General features: G+C 34.4%; 1 protein-coding gene across 1 annotated transcript; it reads left to right on the top strand.

Moving 5' to 3' along the window:
- Window positions 1–486: 486 nt before the first annotated feature.
- Window positions 487–2,937, top strand: LOC109175223 (spindle assembly checkpoint component MAD1). The gene is made up of 3 exons (XM_019324482.1): window positions 487–874; window positions 993–1,468; window positions 2,169–2,937. The coding sequence occupies exons 1-3, from the start codon at window positions 775–777 to the stop codon at window positions 2,631–2,633; spliced, it is 1,041 nt and encodes a 346-aa protein (XP_019180027.1). The 5' UTR covers window positions 487–774; the 3' UTR covers window positions 2,634–2,937.
- Window positions 2,938–19,258: the final 16,321 nt, after the last annotated feature.

The raw sequence follows: 19,258 nt of genomic DNA, 5'->3' as shown, positions 1-19,258 counted from the left end.
GATTTCCAACTAAGAATGTTTGGGAAGACCCTTGGCTTATGAATGTGGATGACCCTAAGGTCACTACTGAATTGCCACCGCCCTTGGCGGCACTTTGGTTGTAAGCCTAATGACTAAGAATGGCACATAACTTTAAATTTGATTCATCTTTAATGTTGTCTACAATTCAGCTAGAAATTAGTCATTCTGTCCAAGTATGGTAATTAATATATTTATATAAAAAAAAATAGCATATAGATAAGTGAGAGAAAAATAATTGAGAGAGTATTGATGAATGAGCAGAGGACATGGCATCACATGAAGCCAACTGTTATTTGTCTAAAAAAGTCAAAACAATCAAAACCCGTAGAATAAGTCAAAAAATCACCAATAATTACGCAACAACATAACTGCCATCAACCAACCATTTTTTCTCTGATGAGCTTAGGCCAACAAAAACACAGACTATAACCGATAATAAAACTGCAAAAACGTTTAAACCTTAAACAAACACCAACAAGAAAACCAAACAACAAAAATATAAACTTAAAAAAGTAAAAGATAAAAAATAAAGAGAGGAGGAGAGGGGTATGCAGATCAAGCAACCTCTCTTCTTTTTCATCTCTCTCTTTCCCATCAAATCATCATTTCACTAGCCATTGTATACCGTACAGAAGAATCAGAACCCCTTTTCTTCACAATCCAATAATCCTGTATTAATTCTCTGCAATTTTTCCTCATTGTTTTCATGAAAGGCAGCTTAGATTCTTGAAGTAAACGGAAGATATATATATAATGAGTAGATTTTGGGCATCACTTTCGACTCCTCCTGAGTCGCCTTCCTCGGGGTCGTCTCCGTCTCCGGAACAATCTTACGATGATTCGGCTTTAGAAGGTTGCTAATGTTGTTAGCTTTTGGGTTTTCCTTTCTTTCCCTGTCTTAATTTGGCTGGCTGATGTTCATCAGAGAGTGTATGTTTTGTTGTTGTTGTTGTTTTGTTGAAATGTACAAGGCGTGGCGGCGAATGTAAAGCTATTGTTGAAGCTAATCCAGGATCACAAAGATGCGTGCAAGAAGGAGAAGAAGGATGGGCGGAGGATGCTGAGGGTGGCGACGATGATGACCATTCTGGACAACGTGAGGACGCGGATTCAGAAGTGCCAATCGTTCGGGAACAAGAATCGCGACGTCGTCCTCGCGGAGGTGCCGTCGCGGCGGAGCTACACGGATCTCAGGTCCGGGATGAGGCGTTACCACCAGGAGCAGCAGCAGGCGGCGGCGGGGAGCGGCGATGAAGAGAATGCGAGGCTGAGGAAGGAGCTGAGCGCTAGCCTGGCGGCGCGGAAGAGCATGGAGGTCATGTGCTCTAGCCTGGGGAAAGAGAAGGAGATCATGGCGGCGGAGCTGTCGCGAAAAGCCCACGAATTGAATGGAATGGAGGAGCTCATCAATGATCTAAAAGCCCAAAACAGGACATTGATGGAGAAGGTACATTCTACATTCTGTCCTCCATTAGTAACAAGACACAACCTTTTTTTTTTAAAGGGAGTTAATATCCAATTTAGTTTGGGATTGTAGTGATTTTTTTGGATTTAACAATTTTTTACTTAATTAGATCATTGATTTTGATAGTTTTACTCAATTGGTAATCTATTAAGATAGCTTGGTAATTTCATCTATATTAAGATCTAATTTAATCATTGACTATAGTAGTTTTACCTTAGTTAATCTTCAATTATAATTGTTTTACTCAATTTAATCATCAACTATAGTAATTTTTCTCGATTTAGTTATTGATTCTAACCGTCGAGGATTCAATTGGATAAAACCATCGAAGTCAATGATCTAATTAAGTATAAAAAAAGTCATTTAGGACTAATTAAATCGTGAAAAATCACTATACTCAAGAACTAAATTGGGTATTGACTATTTTTTCTTGTGACCAATAAAACCTACAAATACTACTCGAAAGTGTGCACCGGGTAAATTCCACCTTGTTACCCCTACCGACAAAGGACGACATGGAGGTAAACCAACATAAGTTGTCATAGTTTCAAGAAGACTAATAAGCCATTTTTCACTAGGAGTCGAACTTCAAACTTGGTTGCTGCTTTTAGCATCTTAGCTTTTTAGGTTGCTTAATTGTATTTTGGAGGTCAACAATGTCGTCTCCCCCGAGCAATTACAGGCACAAGAATGTGCGTCAGAGCACAAAGATCAGGATAAATCGAGCAGCAGCAGCAACAAAGGATCACCATCAGAAGAGAATGTGCATAGACAAACGGCATTACAGGAGCGAAACAAGACGCTTTCGGAGCGAGTGCAGATAGCCCTGGATGGGTACAGATCCATGAAGAGGAGACTAAAGGAAGTGCAAGAGGAGAATGCAGCGATGCGGGCAACGATGGAGGAGATGGGGGCAAAAGCGTCGGCCGGCCTAGAGCGAATCCGTGGCTTCAAGGAAAAATTCTCCGTGGAAGAAGAAAAAGACTCATCGTCCGTCTACATCCGGGGGGAAATAGCGGAGTTGGAGCACATGTTCGAGTGCTTCGAAATGCAGATCTCCAAACATGGCGGCGGACAGGTCAAAGGGGAATGCGTTAAACCCAACGGAGAGATCATCAATCCTCGCAAGCCTTCAGTTCTAGCATGATTCGATTTGATTCGATTCTAGCTAGGAAATGCATGTGGATCAATTGCATTTTGATTTCAAAGCACCCAAGAACAATACAATTTTTATGTTGGGGTTGGTGTTGGTGTTGGTGTTGTTGGTGTGTAATAAAGTGGTGTGAATGTATATATGAAATTGGAGGATCGGAGGTGTATGTATGATTAGTGACATTTTATCCGAGTTCGGACACGAAAATTAGGGTGTAATCATATTATGATTAGTCACACTGTGTTGTTGAATGTTTTCAGCTTTACTTGAACAGTGATTTGTTTTAAAATTTGTAATATTTATATTTTATATTTTGCTATTAATTGGCCTGGTATGACCAAGACTTTCTATTGTTTTTTCAAATAAAGAAATGTTTAAGAAACAATATAATAAAGCATCGGTGGATGTGATAATAGTATATTATTGTCTTCGAAAGTTCGAATGAATAAGAATGTGATTCAACATGATTATACAAGTTATAGAGCTGAAGACAACTTATATTTATATGTTATTAGTCAGAATAAATTTCACTTTTGGTCCCTTGACTTTTGTACATATCAAATTTGATCCTTAACTATTAATATTTTACAAATTAGGTGTATGACTATGTAATTTATATTACATTTGGTCTTTGATTATTAATATTTGGGAAAAGGGTCAAATAGACCCTTAAACTATAGGCAAAAGAGCAATTAGGCCCTTCAACTTTGAAAATGTGCAATTAGGCCCTTCAACTTGTTATTTTGAGTCAAATAAATCCAATAGCAGGTTTTTCACCAGGAATAACCGGTCAAAAAATTCTGGCGATATTTCCGACCATATTTTCGGCGACAAAAAAAAAAAAAAAAAAAAAAGAACTTGCCGGAGAAGACAACCGTCGGTTGTCTTCTCTGGTGGAGAAGGCGACCAGATCAGGTCGCCTTCTCCATTGGAGAGGACGACCAGTCCGGTCGTCCTCTCCAGTGGAGAGGGCGACCAGATCTGGCCGCCCTCTCCAGTGGAGAGGACGACCAGTCCGGTCGTCCTCTCCACTGGAGAGGGCGGCCAGATCTGGTCGTCCTCTCCACTCCTTTCCACCGGAGAGGACTGTGGAGAGGACGACCAGATCTGGCCGCCCTCTCCAGTGGAGAAGGCGACCTGATCTGGTCGCCTTCTCCACCGGAGAAGACAACCGAACGGTTGTCTTCTCCGGCAAGTTGTGTTTTTTTTTTTTTTTTTTTTTTTGCCGGAAACAAGGTCGGAAATTTCGCCGGAAGTTTTGACCGGTTATTCCAGGTGAAAAACCTGCTATTGGGTTTATTTGACTCAAAATAACAAGTTGAAGGGCCTAATTGCACCTTGTCAAAGTTGAAGGGCCTAATTGCTCTTTTGCCTATAGTTTAAGGGTCTATTTGACCCTTTTCCCTTAATATTTTTAAATGGGATACATGACTTTGTAATTTGTATCACATTTGGACCTACCGTCAAATTTTTCAGCCAAACATTGCTGGAATTTCAACGAGAAAAATAATTTTTCCAGAAAAAGTTGGTTGAAAATACTCTTTTAATTAGAACATGTTTTTTTTTTTTTTTGTTGAAATTTTAACAATAGTTGGCAGGAAACTTGGCCAAAAAATCGGACGACAGGAACAAATGTGTTACAATTTACATAGTCATACACCTAATTTTAAAATATAGAAAATTTCAATTTTGGTCCACTGACTATTGGAGGTGTGTTAATTGCAACACTTGACTTTCAAAAATGTTAATTGAGTACCTTGACTATGCAATTTCTATCAATTTTGGTCACGCCGGCCAAATTGCCGGCCAAATCTCACCGGAAAAATTTAATAGGGCAAATAATGAGGGTATTTTAGTCATTTTACTTATTTTTTCATTCTTCTCCCCTGAGCTTCCCCATTTCCGGTGAGCTTCTTCTCCATTTCCGGCGACCAACAACCTTTATTCTCCTAAATTTTGAGGAAGAAGAAAAATGTATGTGATGAGATTTGGGTAATGGGAGTTCGTTGATATAATAATTAAAGCAAAAGTAAAGCCAACCTCTAAAGTCTCACACTCCCAAATTTTCAACCTTGTCTTCTCTCTCTGACCTTACCCCTCTGTCTCTCTTCGCAGACATGGAAAAAGGGTGAAAGCGAGAGAGAATGTCGGCTAACATTGATTCAAATGTTTAGCCATTTTGAATTTTGTCACCATTTGATTTTATTTGACCAGGTGATGAGGATGAAGAGCAGCACAATGATTCAATTTTGTCACCAAGAAAGAACAGCACAATGATTCTGATGATGTTGACCAGGTTAGGATGAAGAGAAAGAGCAGCACAATGATTCTCGACAGGGAAGGTTGATACGAAGCAATCAAAGACAAGCTTATCGGAGAAGGAATCTCGCCGGAAATGGAGGGAAGTTCATCGGAGAAGAAAAAACATGAGTAAAATGACTAAAATACCACTACAAGAAAATTGTTGATTAGTGAGAGGTGAAACCGTCACTAAAAATTAAATAATCATCATAAAAGACTTTTAGTGACGGGAAATTTACCGTCACGACCCGTCGTTATTTCTTCCGAGGATAAAACCAAATAATGACGGGATATGATACCATCATTAATAAGCATATAGTGATAGTGTATTTACCGTCACTAAAATGTTCTTTTTGTGATAGAAAATCCCGTCACTAATATAACTACTCACTAACATTATTTCCTCTCATTATATTCTTTTAATGATGGTGAATCCCGTCATTAATATTACTATTTACTAACCAAAATTTTCCTCATTATATTAAATTTTATCGTCACTAAAACTAGGTTTTTTTTTTTTTTTTTTCTTTCTAATTTGGTATATATATTGTTGCTTCTCATTAAATATTAACTTTTGTAATACATTTTTTTATTGCTAATCTACATTATGTTCTAATTATAGATATTGTATCGGTAACATATATAATTTTTAACATAATGGAATCAAATTAAACTCGATTAATATGTTAAAAGATTTCATCATCACCACTAAAATGAAATATTTCGCACAACTTTGTAAAGACTATAAACAAAGAAACTAATTATAATGAATAGCCATAGTAATGTATCTGTTGGCTATTTTGAAAGGAGAGGCTGTATAAATTGACATGATTAGTTTATACAAAAGCAACCCCCAAAAAAAATGTCCAATCTGCTGTACTTCATACAAAAAGAGTTTACTTTCAATGTGGTGTTAGGTATGCTCTTTTTCATCAATAGCTTTGCCACCTAATAGATAAAAATAGCCTGTGAGGATATACTCTGTATAATTGCAGTTAATAAATATCATGCATGCACTTTCACAATCAAATGTGTATAATGAAGCATATATTTAACCCACAATTCAATCAACCCAACCACATAGATGAAGGGCCAAGAAAAATGTAGTGTGCAATTCAAGTTATATATTCTCATATAAAACTCACAACTCCAGCTAAATGACATTCATAAAACTTTAACTACAATCCTCATAGTAAAGGAAACATATATTTCATATCAATATAGAGTTAATGTATATACATACATATTTCATTTAAACAAATGAAGTGAACTTACATCATCCAAAAGCACACGGTTGCTATACATAATAACCAGTGTTAGAAGTAACCTGCATTGTAATGCAAAATATAAGAATATTAGTTCTTAAAAGTTGTCTGTACATAGTGCCCCAGAATTGCCCCTTTAGGCTACAAAATTCCTTAGTTAAATCAACAAAAGTGCCACCCTCTAAACCAAACAGCAAGCACTCGCACCTCAAGTTACTTTACCAAGAGCCGGCTGCCAAGCTGTTTAATCAAGCATACACAACTTACACAACATGCAACTCAATCATACTACAATCCTTACCCTACACAAGGTGTGGGACCGATGCTTAAGAGTCATGAATAGAAATCAATACAATATGTACCCTCCACCTTCCACCCTCAGGATCCAGACCAACCCCTCTCATGCAGACCTCTACATTTTTACAAGAGGGATTCCCAGAGCTTACAACTAGAGCAATGGTCACCCTCAAGCCACCCACAAAGAGCACACAAACCATAATAATAATAATAATAATAATAATAATAATAATAATAATAATAATAAATAATAATAATAATACACATCTAGATCCATGAAGTCATCTAACAATAATTTTTCCAAGAGCCACAACTTAATTAAATTGATATACTGGTAAAAGTGATAGAAATGTTTATTTTACCTTAATACTAAAGTCAAAAGAAACAATGTTCATATCTTGAGTTCTAAGCACCCTGCAATGATAAAATTGTAGTCATTTTGTATAAGAAACTCAAAAAAAATAATATAAGTTAGTTACGTTATTTCCTATATAGTAAGCAAAATTAAAGGTTTCTCTCCATTAACTTTATGTACCTGTTGAATATCATCACCGGTTGTAATTATAACTGATGGTGAATCTCCATTCTCTATTCGGATCAACCTACTTTCAAATATATCCATGCGCCTCTTAAGGTCACGATTTTCTTCACCCTTTTCATAGAGTTTAGCCTCTAGCTCTTTGATATAAGTAGATTTACTGTCATTAAAGTTTTTCCGCTTCACTCCACCCCCATAGCCATATACATGACCATGGCGTTGTTGTCCAAAATGTTTTTCAACAACTTCAAGGTTTGAAAGTGATGGATTGGACTTAATAGTCTTCACAATTTCATTCTATAAAAAGTTTACAAAAGTTAAAAGTATATCAAGATAAAAATGAACAAGATCAATGTAAAAGGGATAAATAATGACACTTACATATTTTTCTTCTTCTTTTGTCCCATTTAATTTTTCATTTTTGCTTCTAGTCTTTAAGAAAATTACTCCCAAAGCAGGTGGTTGTGAATCTTTACCTCCCTATAAGTTGAGGAAAAAAATGTCATTCTAAGTAAAAAACTTCATAGATAACTAGCAGAGAAGTGTTTTTTTAGTACATTTTCATATATGATTTCTCTATGTGGCTTACTCCCTGTGCGATGAGGCATTCCCATATCTGATACAGACCTATTCTTAGTATTCTGCTGACTGATTTTCTGCATGACTTTCAAATGTAAGTGATTATTTAAATAGAAATATTATTTATAATATGTAAAACCATCATTACCATATCAACATACCTTAAACTTTTCTGTCATAAATTTGTTAGTGATAAGCCACTTCCAATCTTCAATATTTACTCCAGGTGGAACACTTTTTAAAGCTTCAATCTTACTTTTGCAAGGTCTCACAAATTTTACATTCAAATGTGACCTCCAATTTGTCCACAAAGTACACATATGCTCTAGGGTATCATCACGATATGATTCAATATTGGGGTTATCAAAACATTCCTATAACAGTTTGAAGGAAAACATAAAACAATTAATTTAAATGTCAATACACAATTATTATATTTGTTGAAAATGTCAAGTAAGTAATGCAAAGAAAATGTTCAATTGTTTGGCAATATTAACTTATACCTTTACTGCTTCCCACATGTGTTGCTTTTCTGCATTCTCTATATCTTTCCATGAAAGCACTTGCATTGGACAAATGTTTCGATCACGCACAATTTTTCCTAAGTGTCTTGACCAATATTGATGATTTTTTCCCACTGAATGATTGTTATAGAATACAATATCAAGCTTTTCTCCTTTTTTCAATGCTGCAATTTTTTTGTTCTTGTTTTCCCCTCTAACTTTTTTTTCTTTTCTTGGAGATGAAACTATTAAATAAAATGAAGCAATAAATATTTGTATACAAGAAATATTCAATGTCACATAAAATTTTAATTTCATATAATAAGTATCACTTACTTTCAACCATTTTGTTAGACGTAACAAACACAGGTTCACCAATTTTACCATCTTCACCCATAGGAGTATACTTTGCCACAACATAATGACCTACAGCTTCTAAGGGCAAATAGAACTCCTAAATGAAGAAAGATAAGTAGTTATGTAAATTATAAGTATATATATAATTGAATAAGTTTCTTGCTAGTTAACAAAATCATGAGCAATATATATACCTTTTCAGTCTCAGATCCACTAATAGCTTTTAGGTTTTCTTCCATCTCAAAGTTCTCAGAAACAGCAACAAATAATTGAACTGTGCTTGCTTGTTCAATCCCTCCAACAACGGTTTCACATATTTTTACTTTTTTGTTCATCTTAAAATCACCCAATATCTTAATATTTGTCACGGTTGGATTTGGTGGGCCACATGAAGCTATATATAAACATATAAAAATAATTAAGAATAGGTAATGAAATTTTACTAAAAAAGAAAAAGAAAAAAGAAAACTTTTTAAACAATGAAAATCATATATAAGGTTACCTAACATTTGATTGTCTTCTGGCATCTTAAAACTCAAAGGTTGGGCATTTTGATCCACTTCCATATAAACATGTATGCAAGAAACATTTTCATGATCCATCAACATAACAAGAACATCTCTATCATTTTTCAAAGGCCTACCATCCCCATCAGTGACTTTGATTCCAACAGAATATATATCAATAAACTTTTTACAGATGTTTAAGATATCCAAAAAAGAACTATCTTCGTTAAAATTCTTCTCATGAAATTCTGTTTCCTCAAAGTGCATAACCAGAGTATGAGATAAGAAACCACCTTTTGAAAAGAAATAAAATAACAGTTAGAAATATACATACTAGTTCAGAACAAAAATTACAATAAGCTTTTAACTAATGAATAACATATCATAAACTATTTAAGAGTTTATAATTTTATTTTTTGATTGATAAAAGTTTATAATATACTTGTACAAATTAGTATGAAATATTAACATGAATGCATGTTCTTACTATTACTTGAATAGTTGGTGCTACTTTGAACTTCTTGTGCAATCAATGATTGTGGAGTTCCAATTTTAGTCCTTCCTAAGATTGCGAATGGAAATATATGTAAGGAAATTATTGAGAACAAATTAATAAAAGAGAATAAACCAAAGACATGTTGTGAATTACCGTTTCCAGAGTGATAAACATTTTGCCTATTTCCACGCCATTGAGCCAACATGCCTGGTGTTAAAACTTTAGGAAGCCTGTTATTCATGTCTTTGCTACTTTTCTCATTCATCACTTGATCTAGAAATAAAAAGAAATCACTGATAAATAAAAACACACATGCAAATAATATTAATCATTGATTAAAAAAATAAACAAATCCAAATATATAAAAATATCAAGTTACTTGAGATATCATAAATAGCCTCTCAAATGGCTTTTCGTTTTCTATTCTTTTTTATTGTTGCTGCTTCAACTACAATTGGTTCCACACCAGTTCTTGTCCACGTACTTTGATTATCATAATGCAAAGGAGCCCCAGTACACTTAAAGTTAAATGATTCACCATATTGATATGCTTCACCTAAATCCTCTACAGTGTCATTCTCAACCTCTTCTGATTGTGGCATCTTATATAAATCACGAGGTTGTGTCTTAATGACAACCTGCCAACCTTTAACCATGTTGTCAATGGCATAAAACACTTGTGATGCTTGATTGGCCAAAATAAAAGGTTCATTTGTTCTCAAAATACGTTGTGGATTAATGGTAGTAAATCCATATTCATCCACTTTTGCTCCTTTCTCATTATCATGCACATTAAACCATCGACATCGAAACAATACTACCCGTCTCGCACCAAGATATTGAAGCTCAATGATCTCCATCAATACTCCATAATATTCAACAGGGTCTGTTTCACCCCTTTCCAATTATCACCCCTTTTCTCATGTGATATTTTCACTTTTTTTCTACCATCTTTAGTCAATGTGATTCCTTCAAGGTCACTAACTTGAGCAAGTATATCACTTCCTGAAAGTGACTTTGGTGGTGGCCTCAACTCCCTTGTTCCGTCAAATGAACTTTTATCTTTCCTCCATTTGTGGTTGCTAGGAAGATAACGACGATGACCCATATAGCATTGCTTGCTGCAATTGGCCAACCGCATAGAACATGTTTCTTTATTACAGCAAGGACATGCCATTTTACCTTTAGTACTCCAACCAGATAGATTCCCGTAAGCTGGAAAATCATTAATAGTCCACAATAATGATGCATGCAATTTGAAGTTCTGACGAGTTGAAGCATCAAATGTGTCAACACCTACTTCCCACAACTCCTTTAACTCTTCTATTAAAGGTTTGAGATAGATGTCAATTGCATCACCAGGACCCTCAGGACCGGGTATGAGCATTGATAGAATAAAATTGGAATCCTTCATGCACATCCAGGGAGACAAATTGTATGGAATGAGTATTACTGGCCAAATGCTGTATGATGTTTTGGATTGATTAAATGGTTGGAAACCATCACTTGCAAGACCAAGTCTTACATTGCGAGGCTCTAAAGAAAAATCTTTGTGAATTTCATCAAAGTATTTCCATGCCATAGAATCAGCCGGATGTCTCATCACTCCATCATCCACTCTTGAGTCATGATGCCATCTCATAAAAGAAGCTATATTCCTAGACATGAATAATCTCTGAAGCCTTGGCTTTAACGGAAAGTATCGCATTGTCTTCAATGATACTTTTTTGCCATTACTTTTAATTTTAATTTCTCCACTATGAATATCTTCTTTCCATCTTGAAGCACCACAAATTTTGCATGAACTACAGTCATCATCATCTTTCCAATACAACATACAATTATTAACACATGCATCTATTTTTTCATAAGAGAGGCCAAGATCTCTAATGATTTTTTTTGCATCATAATATGTTTCTGGCAAAGATGATCCTAATGGAAGTATGTCTTTTAACATTTGTAGCAACATGTCAAATGATTCATTACTCCATCGACCAATGCTCTTGATATATAGCAATTTGACAATGATCGATAACTTAGAGGTATTACATCCTGGGTAAGCTGGTTGCTCAAATTCCTTTAACAGCCTGTAAAATGCATTTGCTTCCTCATTTGGTTCCTCTCCATGCTCAATGTGATTTGAAGTACCAATATTAGATCCACTCTTATCAAAACTATAATACTCAGGATATATATCTTCTAATAATTCTTGAATCTCCTCATCATTTTCACTTTCGTGTTCTTCTTCTTCATCATTATCAGATTGTGGTTCACCACGCCTTTCACCATGATGATACCAAAATGTATAATTTGGCAAAATTCCATACACATATAGATGCATTTCAACCACTTCACGAGATCTATAACCACTATTCTTACACTTAACACACGGACACCGTATTTTATGCTCTTCACCCGTCTTGAGAAATGCATAATTCAAAAACTTTTGAACGCCATCTTTATAGTGTTCGTTCCATCTATCATTGAAAAAACTCATCCATTTCTTGCTAGGTGCCATTATAAACAAAATAATGAAAGCTATACAGCAAAATTCGAAACCTGAATTTAATTTTAAATGACAGTTTATTAACCAATAAAATCCATTATATATATAATGCATAGTATTCTAAAAAATATAATGTAATCTGTCAAAGTCTACATGATTTTCAAGAGTCAAATCGTCTTAATTTATTTACATTTCTTCAACCAAATTCCTAAGAATTATTTTTCATTTTACAAGATACAGACAAGAAAATAAAGAACTTAATGATTTAGAATACATAATTGTAATTTAAAAAATTCTTTTTAAATTCAGAACACATAATTGCAACTTAGAAATTTCTTCTTAAAATTCACCCAAAACAAGAATATATTCAAAGAGAAAACAAAGGTGACATAAACAATAAAAGAAATTAAGAAAAACAAACTAAACAAACAAGAAACACCTAATATTTTAATGAAATTTACAAATTCAACTTAGATAAGTTCATGACTACAAGAAAAAATGACATAGGCCATAAATACAAGAAAAAGACTAATAAATGAAAACTTCTATAAGAGTTTTGAAAAATCAAATCGGTAGAAAATAAAACTCTTCCTTTTTCAGATGCTATATAATGTACTACGGAAAATACAAAAAGAATGGTTTTTTTTTTTTTTTTTTTTTTTTTTTTTTGTGAAAAAGGGGTTATGGGTAAAATAAGGCTGAAAGTAGGATTTCTTGATTGTGGATATTTGTTTATGATTAAAAACGGCCGATGAAGGGTAACGAAGCATTTTCTTTACCATTGTTTGAGTGTACTGTATGCATCAAGTTCTACCAAATTAAATGTCCTAAGAAATGGTGAAAATGCAGGGGATGTCGAAAGAGAAGGGAGAAAGGTGTGTGGTTGTAGAACCTTGTGTAGCTACAAACACTATTCTATAAATGAAAAAAAAAAACAAAAACAAAACAAAAACAAACACAGTGAAGTTGAAACAGAGAATAAAAAATGTGAATCAAGATCTTCATTTTGGAAGATATTTTTATCTCCTCTAACAAGTCAAAAACACAGGTTCCCGGAATTAAAAAAAAAAAAAAAATTGTTGCCCAACATTACACCACCTATAAGAATACTGTTTGTTCAAAAATTCATAATCCTATATATGTTTACAGCACAAAACTATTGCATATACATAGACAATCCCCCCTCCCCAAAAAAAACATTACTCCTACCCCAATAAGTTTAGGTACAGAGATAAATAGATAGATAGATGCAGTGAAAGATAAAATACTGTGATTACTGGACATGCCCATGTCCTAATTAAGGTTCTTTGACAGTGATTATGGCAGTGTAATTTGCAGGATGGGCCATCAACTTCAATATACCCTAAAATTTTCCTTACAGTTCTTGAATCCACCCAGATTATATATATATATATATATATATATATATATATATATATATATATATATATATATATATATTTGTTTTTTTTTTGTCAAAATCTTGATGGTTTTGTAAAAACCCATTCAAGATGTTGGTAAAAAAAAAATTCTCTGGAGCTTTTTTTTTTTTTTTTTTTTTTTTTTTTGAAGAAGAAAAATCTCTCTAAAGCTTGAGTGATTGACTAACATAATTAAAATTTCAGCAAACTAATGGGTATAGCAGCAATGAGAAGAAATTACAAAGATAATGGAGAAATATTAAAAAAAAAAAACAAAAAAATTAAAAATTACCTTATAGATACGTTGTGATGCTGAGAAAAATCCAAAGTCACTCACAGTTTCTGAGAAAATGAAATCCTTCAGCACAAGCTCATATTTGTATTGTTAATTACTAAAATGGATCGAGAGGGACTTACCTTTTTCAGCTACATTGCACTACTGCATAAACAATAGATCCCTGGGTTGGATGAGAAATCTTCTATCTGGAAGTAGAGAGTGAATAGAAAGAGAGAGACGAGAAGTAGAAATTGAAGAGAAAGCGAGAGATGGAGAGATGGTCTACTGAGGTGAGAGCTGGTGGTGAATCGCAGATGAGTGGAAAGAGAGAGATGAATTTTTGTGGCTGTAAAAGCTTATGTCTAAAAGAAGCGCGAAAAAGAAAAAAATTGGTGGGAAATGGATTTTAGTGAAAAAAAAAAAAAATCTAGACATCAATAGTGAGAGAGAATATCTTCCATATCATTAGTGAGAGTAAAATTTTAGAATAAGTAAAAAATTAAAAGTTTGTCACTAAATCATACACCTTTAACTAGAGTAATTTTTAACCCTCACAAAAGCTATGGAAATATTACATTTAGTGAGGGGTTTCTCTACCCGTCACTAATTTTTTGTCGTTAAAAGTCGTTTTTCTTGTAGTGTACCCTCATTATTTGCCCTATTAAATTTTTCCGGTGAGATTTGGCCGGCAATTTGACCGGCGTGACCAAAATTGATAGAAATTGCATAGTCAAGGTACTCAATTAACATTTTTGAAAGTCAAGTGTTGCAATTAACACACCTCCAATAGTCAGTGGACCAAAATTGAAATTTTCTCTTTTAAAATATTAATAGTCAAGGACCAAGTGTGATGCAAATTACATAGTTATGCACCTAATTTGATAATATTAATAGTCAATGACCAAATTTGATACATGTACAATAGTAAGAAACCAAAAGTAAATTTTTTTTTCTATTAGTTATTATTCCCTTCGTCCCATTTTATGTGTCCGGTTCGATTAACGAGGTTTGACTGAAGTTATATTTTGAATTCAATTTTTCATAATATTAAGTTTAGAGTTACTATATTAAATTTCTATATTTAGAAACTACATTAAAAGTAATATATAACACAAAAAATCAAATTTAAAAATGATTAAATACTAAAGAAAATAAGTAAAAAAAAAAAATAGTTAGTTTGACCAATAAATACTATTTATATCTACCTATCTTAAATTCTTATTGAAATAAATAATCTTGTCTGCATGCCTCTTCGTCCGAAGTATATATATATATATAAGTGTTAGATTTTTTCCACTTACAAAATCTTCACCATTAAGGTTGACAAGATAAGTGTGATGATTGCCTACCTACTTAAATGAGACCATCTTTTTATGGTAATTGTAAACATTTACTACAATAACTTCTCTAAAAAGAATCAATTTCTTTTCTCTCTCTCGATTATGTACAAGTATATATTATTTTCGGAACGGATTTAGTGTTCTGTAAATTTTATTTCAGGCAAAATCAGATCCAATATCTAAATTTTTGGCGCCACATCAGCAGACAAATTGGATGGAGAATATATAACCTAAACTAACTATCAGTTAGGTCAAAGGTTGGAATCTCTTGAAATTTTCCAAAATAACCCTCATCGTTTAAAATCAAAATAAAAGACTTGAGGATATTTTTGTAAAACACCTCCTCCACCCAACCGATCAAAAAGTCACCTTCTCTAACCTTTCCAAAACCCTCCAAAACTTTTCATCTTCCATAGCCGAATCACTCCCAAACCTTACCTCTCTCAATCTTCATCAAAATACCAAGTACATTATGGCAACCATTGGAGATTCAAGTCCACAACCGAATGGGGAACAACTTACACCTATCAACCTCACCAAACTAGTCATTGGAATCAAAGCAGGAGGAAGCTTTGACCCCAACGGATTTCTCAAAATGGCCAAAAACTCGGAACTGGCTCAGAAGATCATCCAGGCGATTCAAAATAGTGGGCTTATGAGGTTATGTTCTTATCAATATTTTGGTTTCTATGATGAAGATGTAGCAGATTTTTATGCTAATGCCAAAGTTGTTGGTTGGACTGTTGAGTCCACCGTAAATGGAACTCACATCACCATTGATGAAAATGAGTTACATTCAACTTTTGGACTACCCATGTCTAGTCCAGAACAACCACTAATAGATTTATACATGCATGCATATGACCATACCAAAGTCTATGCAGATATTAGACACGAGAATGCATCCATTGAGCCCAATCTTTCTCGTCATAAAAGTGATTTGAAAGAAGAATATAAAATGTTGGTTAGTATTATCTACAAATGTATTCTGTGCAAGTTGAACAATATGGAGGATATATCACCAACCAGAATAGGATTCGTGCATGCTTTAATGACGGGAGTTAGGGGTGGCTGGAACAAGTTGGTGTTGAGCAGAATTGCACATTTTGTGAAAGGTGCAAAAATTAGGAATGAGAAGTTTAACCGTGTTCTAGGTTTCAGTCTACTTATTGGAGAAATAATCAAGCAAAAAGGACTGACTATGAGAAGTAAAAAGCCGTTTGGAAACAACCAGATTCTCTATAGAAATCATGTGATTTTACTCGAGTCCAATCCCAAAAGAAAAAGAAACCCGAGAGGAATACCAACCAGAAAAAGACCTGTAGCCAAAATCCTTGGTAAAAATTCTCAATCCACATCTCAACCTTTTAACAATCCTACCACAAGCCACAGTCCTACCACAAGTCATAATCCTAGCTCAAGCAATGATCCTAACCCGAGTCAAACTCACACTTCTAACCTCAATCAAAATCCCAACCAAAACACCAGCCTAAATCTCATGAATCCATCCTCTCGGATTGCAATGTTGGAAGCAGTGGGAAATGAAATAATTTTCCAAGTTGATGGACTTGACTCAGTCTTGGTAAATGAGTATCAAAGAGTCCTAAATTGGAGAAAATGGAGACTTGACGTTTATCAAGAATTGATGACAAGAGGTCCAAGTATGAAAAATGAAGAAGTATTTTCTTTAAATTGGATCGGTTGCCTAGACATTGCCCATGCAACAATAATGTCAACTATCAATGGGGTATTCATAGCTAAGTTAAAAGCTAAGTTGGCCGATAGCAATGTTCAAGAAAATACAATGCAAGAGAACATGCCAACTGGAAATGAATTCTTGGATGATGATTATGATCGAGCTATTGAGCTATCTAGACAAGTTACATAGTCAGAAAATGAAGGTGGTGCACATGCTCAGATTTTTTGTCACAATATGATAAGTCCAAACTTCATGAATATTGAGCTTTATGATGTGAGCGTACTGCATCAAACTGAAATTAGCCATGAAGACCAAGCCATGCAAGCTAGCCATCAAATGGAAGAAGCACAGTCACAACATCAAGAAAGTTTTCAAGATGATACACTTGTGCTGGAGGAGCACACGCTGAAAGAGCAAGGAATGTGCAAGAAAATCAAGCACAATCTCACTTGCTTGGAGATAATTCTGCTCAAGAAGGAGCAAGACATAATCCCGCAACCCAAGAAGAACACAATCTTGATGGCACTACTTCAAGTGATCAGTTGAAGAATCTGGAGAATATTGTGTTGGGCTTAGTGAACCGAATGGAGAGCATGATTCAAGGAATTTTTACACATGTGGATCATATTGTCAACACACAAACAGGAAAAATCGAAGGCTCATTTGATGAAAACAGGAAGAGTCAACAACACTTGATTGGTACACACCAATCTCTTGAAAGACAAGTTGGTAGTTTAAATGCAAACATCAAAGGCTTACTCAATGAGTTCTTATCCAACTGTCTCAATCTCTCAAGAATGATTGGAAGGCCAGTGAAGCAATCTCTGTGAATCAAAGCAAAGGAATTCTCAATGTGGTACATCAACAAGAAAATCAGATCAAGGATGTTCACACGGATATTGACTCCATCAACACTAAAGTTGGCTGCCTTCGGGGTTCCTATGAAACCATCTCAGAATCAATTTCTTCTCTTCGTGAATCTGTGTATACACTTATTGATTACGCCAAAAGGGGGGGAGAAAGGTTCAGTCATTTGGAAGGCATGATGCAAACCATAATGTCCGAAATAGCCAATGGTGGTGGAAATAACTCAAGAGGAGGCAGATCAGCTGCTAGCAGAATTAATACCACAACCAGAAAAAAAAGGATTAGAGTATTGGTTTGGTGGTAATGCAAGCAGTTCAGGAGGATCTAGCAGTGCTAATATCACTAACAGATCATTACGTGATATTATTTGTGCAGGTGGAAGTCATGAACACATCAACTGGTTCAACAAAGTAGCTCTTTACTTGGAATCCACACCAAGAGATGGCAGGGTTGAAATGCCAAAGATGGTGAATCTGAATGACCTACCAAAAGGAATGAAGAAGAGTGGTCCAAGCGATCAAAATATGTGGGTTTTAAATGAGAACTTCAGACGCATCAAGATCTATGCAAGGTCCCTAATGATCATGGTGCTTCGAGACTACATCAAAGTGAATGATGCAGAACTTCAAGAAGACAGAAGTCTAGAAGAGTGCATAATATGGTATGAAGAAAATATACTACCCGGAAACAACATTATTAAAGCCTTCAATTAATACGTGATTGGGCAGGTATGCAAAGACTGCTATTAGTGAAAATTTCCTTGAAGTTAAAAATCATGTTAATCGCATGTTGGAAGGAAGAAGGAACAAAATAATTAAGTAATTTGTATTCGATGATACAATGTTTTGTTTGGTCTACAAACTTAAAGTATGACCATAAACAATTTGTAATGATATTTTGATCAATTGTCTGATTATGATGCTTATAGTATTTTATCTATTGTTATTTTAATTTGTTTTGAAAGATAAATTTTTAGCTTAGTTTGTAAAAATCGCATAATTGGAAAAATTACAAAATTCATTAACACATTAAAAATCCAAAAAATGCGAATAGGAAATTTTTACTAAAAATACCTTTCCTAGAGTCAAAATCAATTGTTAAACTCATCATGGCTATGTCAAGCTTAATAAAATCTTTTGAAAAATAATTTTTTAAAAAGACAAGCCAAATGACTGAGTATACGTTTTGGCGTCATCAAAAAGGGGGGAAATTGATAGGAATATTTTTGTAATAAAGTTTTGATGAGCCAAATGTACTTTAGATCCCCTTAGAATTTAGGTCTTTAGTACAAGCATCATAATTCAGAATATCAAGTCAGCAAAGGAAAATCTACCACATGAAGAACAAAATTAATTTTGGTCCTACAAGTATTCATCCGGGAAAGAAGTATTAAACAATGGCGTTACAACAAATGACCGGATGAGCCTAATGGTAAAATGGTAGAAGTTCTTATTTATAAATAATCACACCCGAGATTGATTCCTCCCCAAGGACTTGTTTTTTACAAGTCAGAATTCCCAAGGAGCATGATGTCTTAAACAAGCACAATGACAACAAGCAAGAAGTGTCAGGAGCACACGATGTCTTAAACAAGCACAATGACAACAAGCAAGAAGTGTCAGGAGCACGATGTCTTAAACAAGCAAGAAGTGTCAGAAGCACGATGT

The sequence above is a fragment of the Ipomoea nil genome, unplaced genomic scaffold, assembly GCF_001879475.1.
Source record: "Ipomoea nil cultivar Tokyo-kokei standard unplaced genomic scaffold, Asagao_1.1 scaffold0164, whole genome shotgun sequence".
In the NCBI taxonomy this organism is placed as follows: Eukaryota; Viridiplantae; Streptophyta; class Magnoliopsida; order Solanales; family Convolvulaceae; genus Ipomoea; species Ipomoea nil.
This window is presented reverse-complemented; position numbering and strand designations above follow the sequence as displayed.

Coding starts and splice junctions, on each gene's coding strand:
- LOC109175223 (XM_019324482.1), top strand. CDS start 775: ATGAGTAGATTTTGGGCATCACTTTCGACTCCTCCTGAGTCGCCTTCC. Junction 875..992: donor CGATGATTCGGCTTTAGAAG/GTTGCTAATGTT, acceptor GAAATGTACAAG/GCGTGGCGGCGAATGTAAAG. Junction 1,469..2,168: donor ACAGGACATTGATGGAGAAG/GTACATTCTACA, acceptor GAGCAATTACAG/GCACAAGAATGTGCGTCAGA.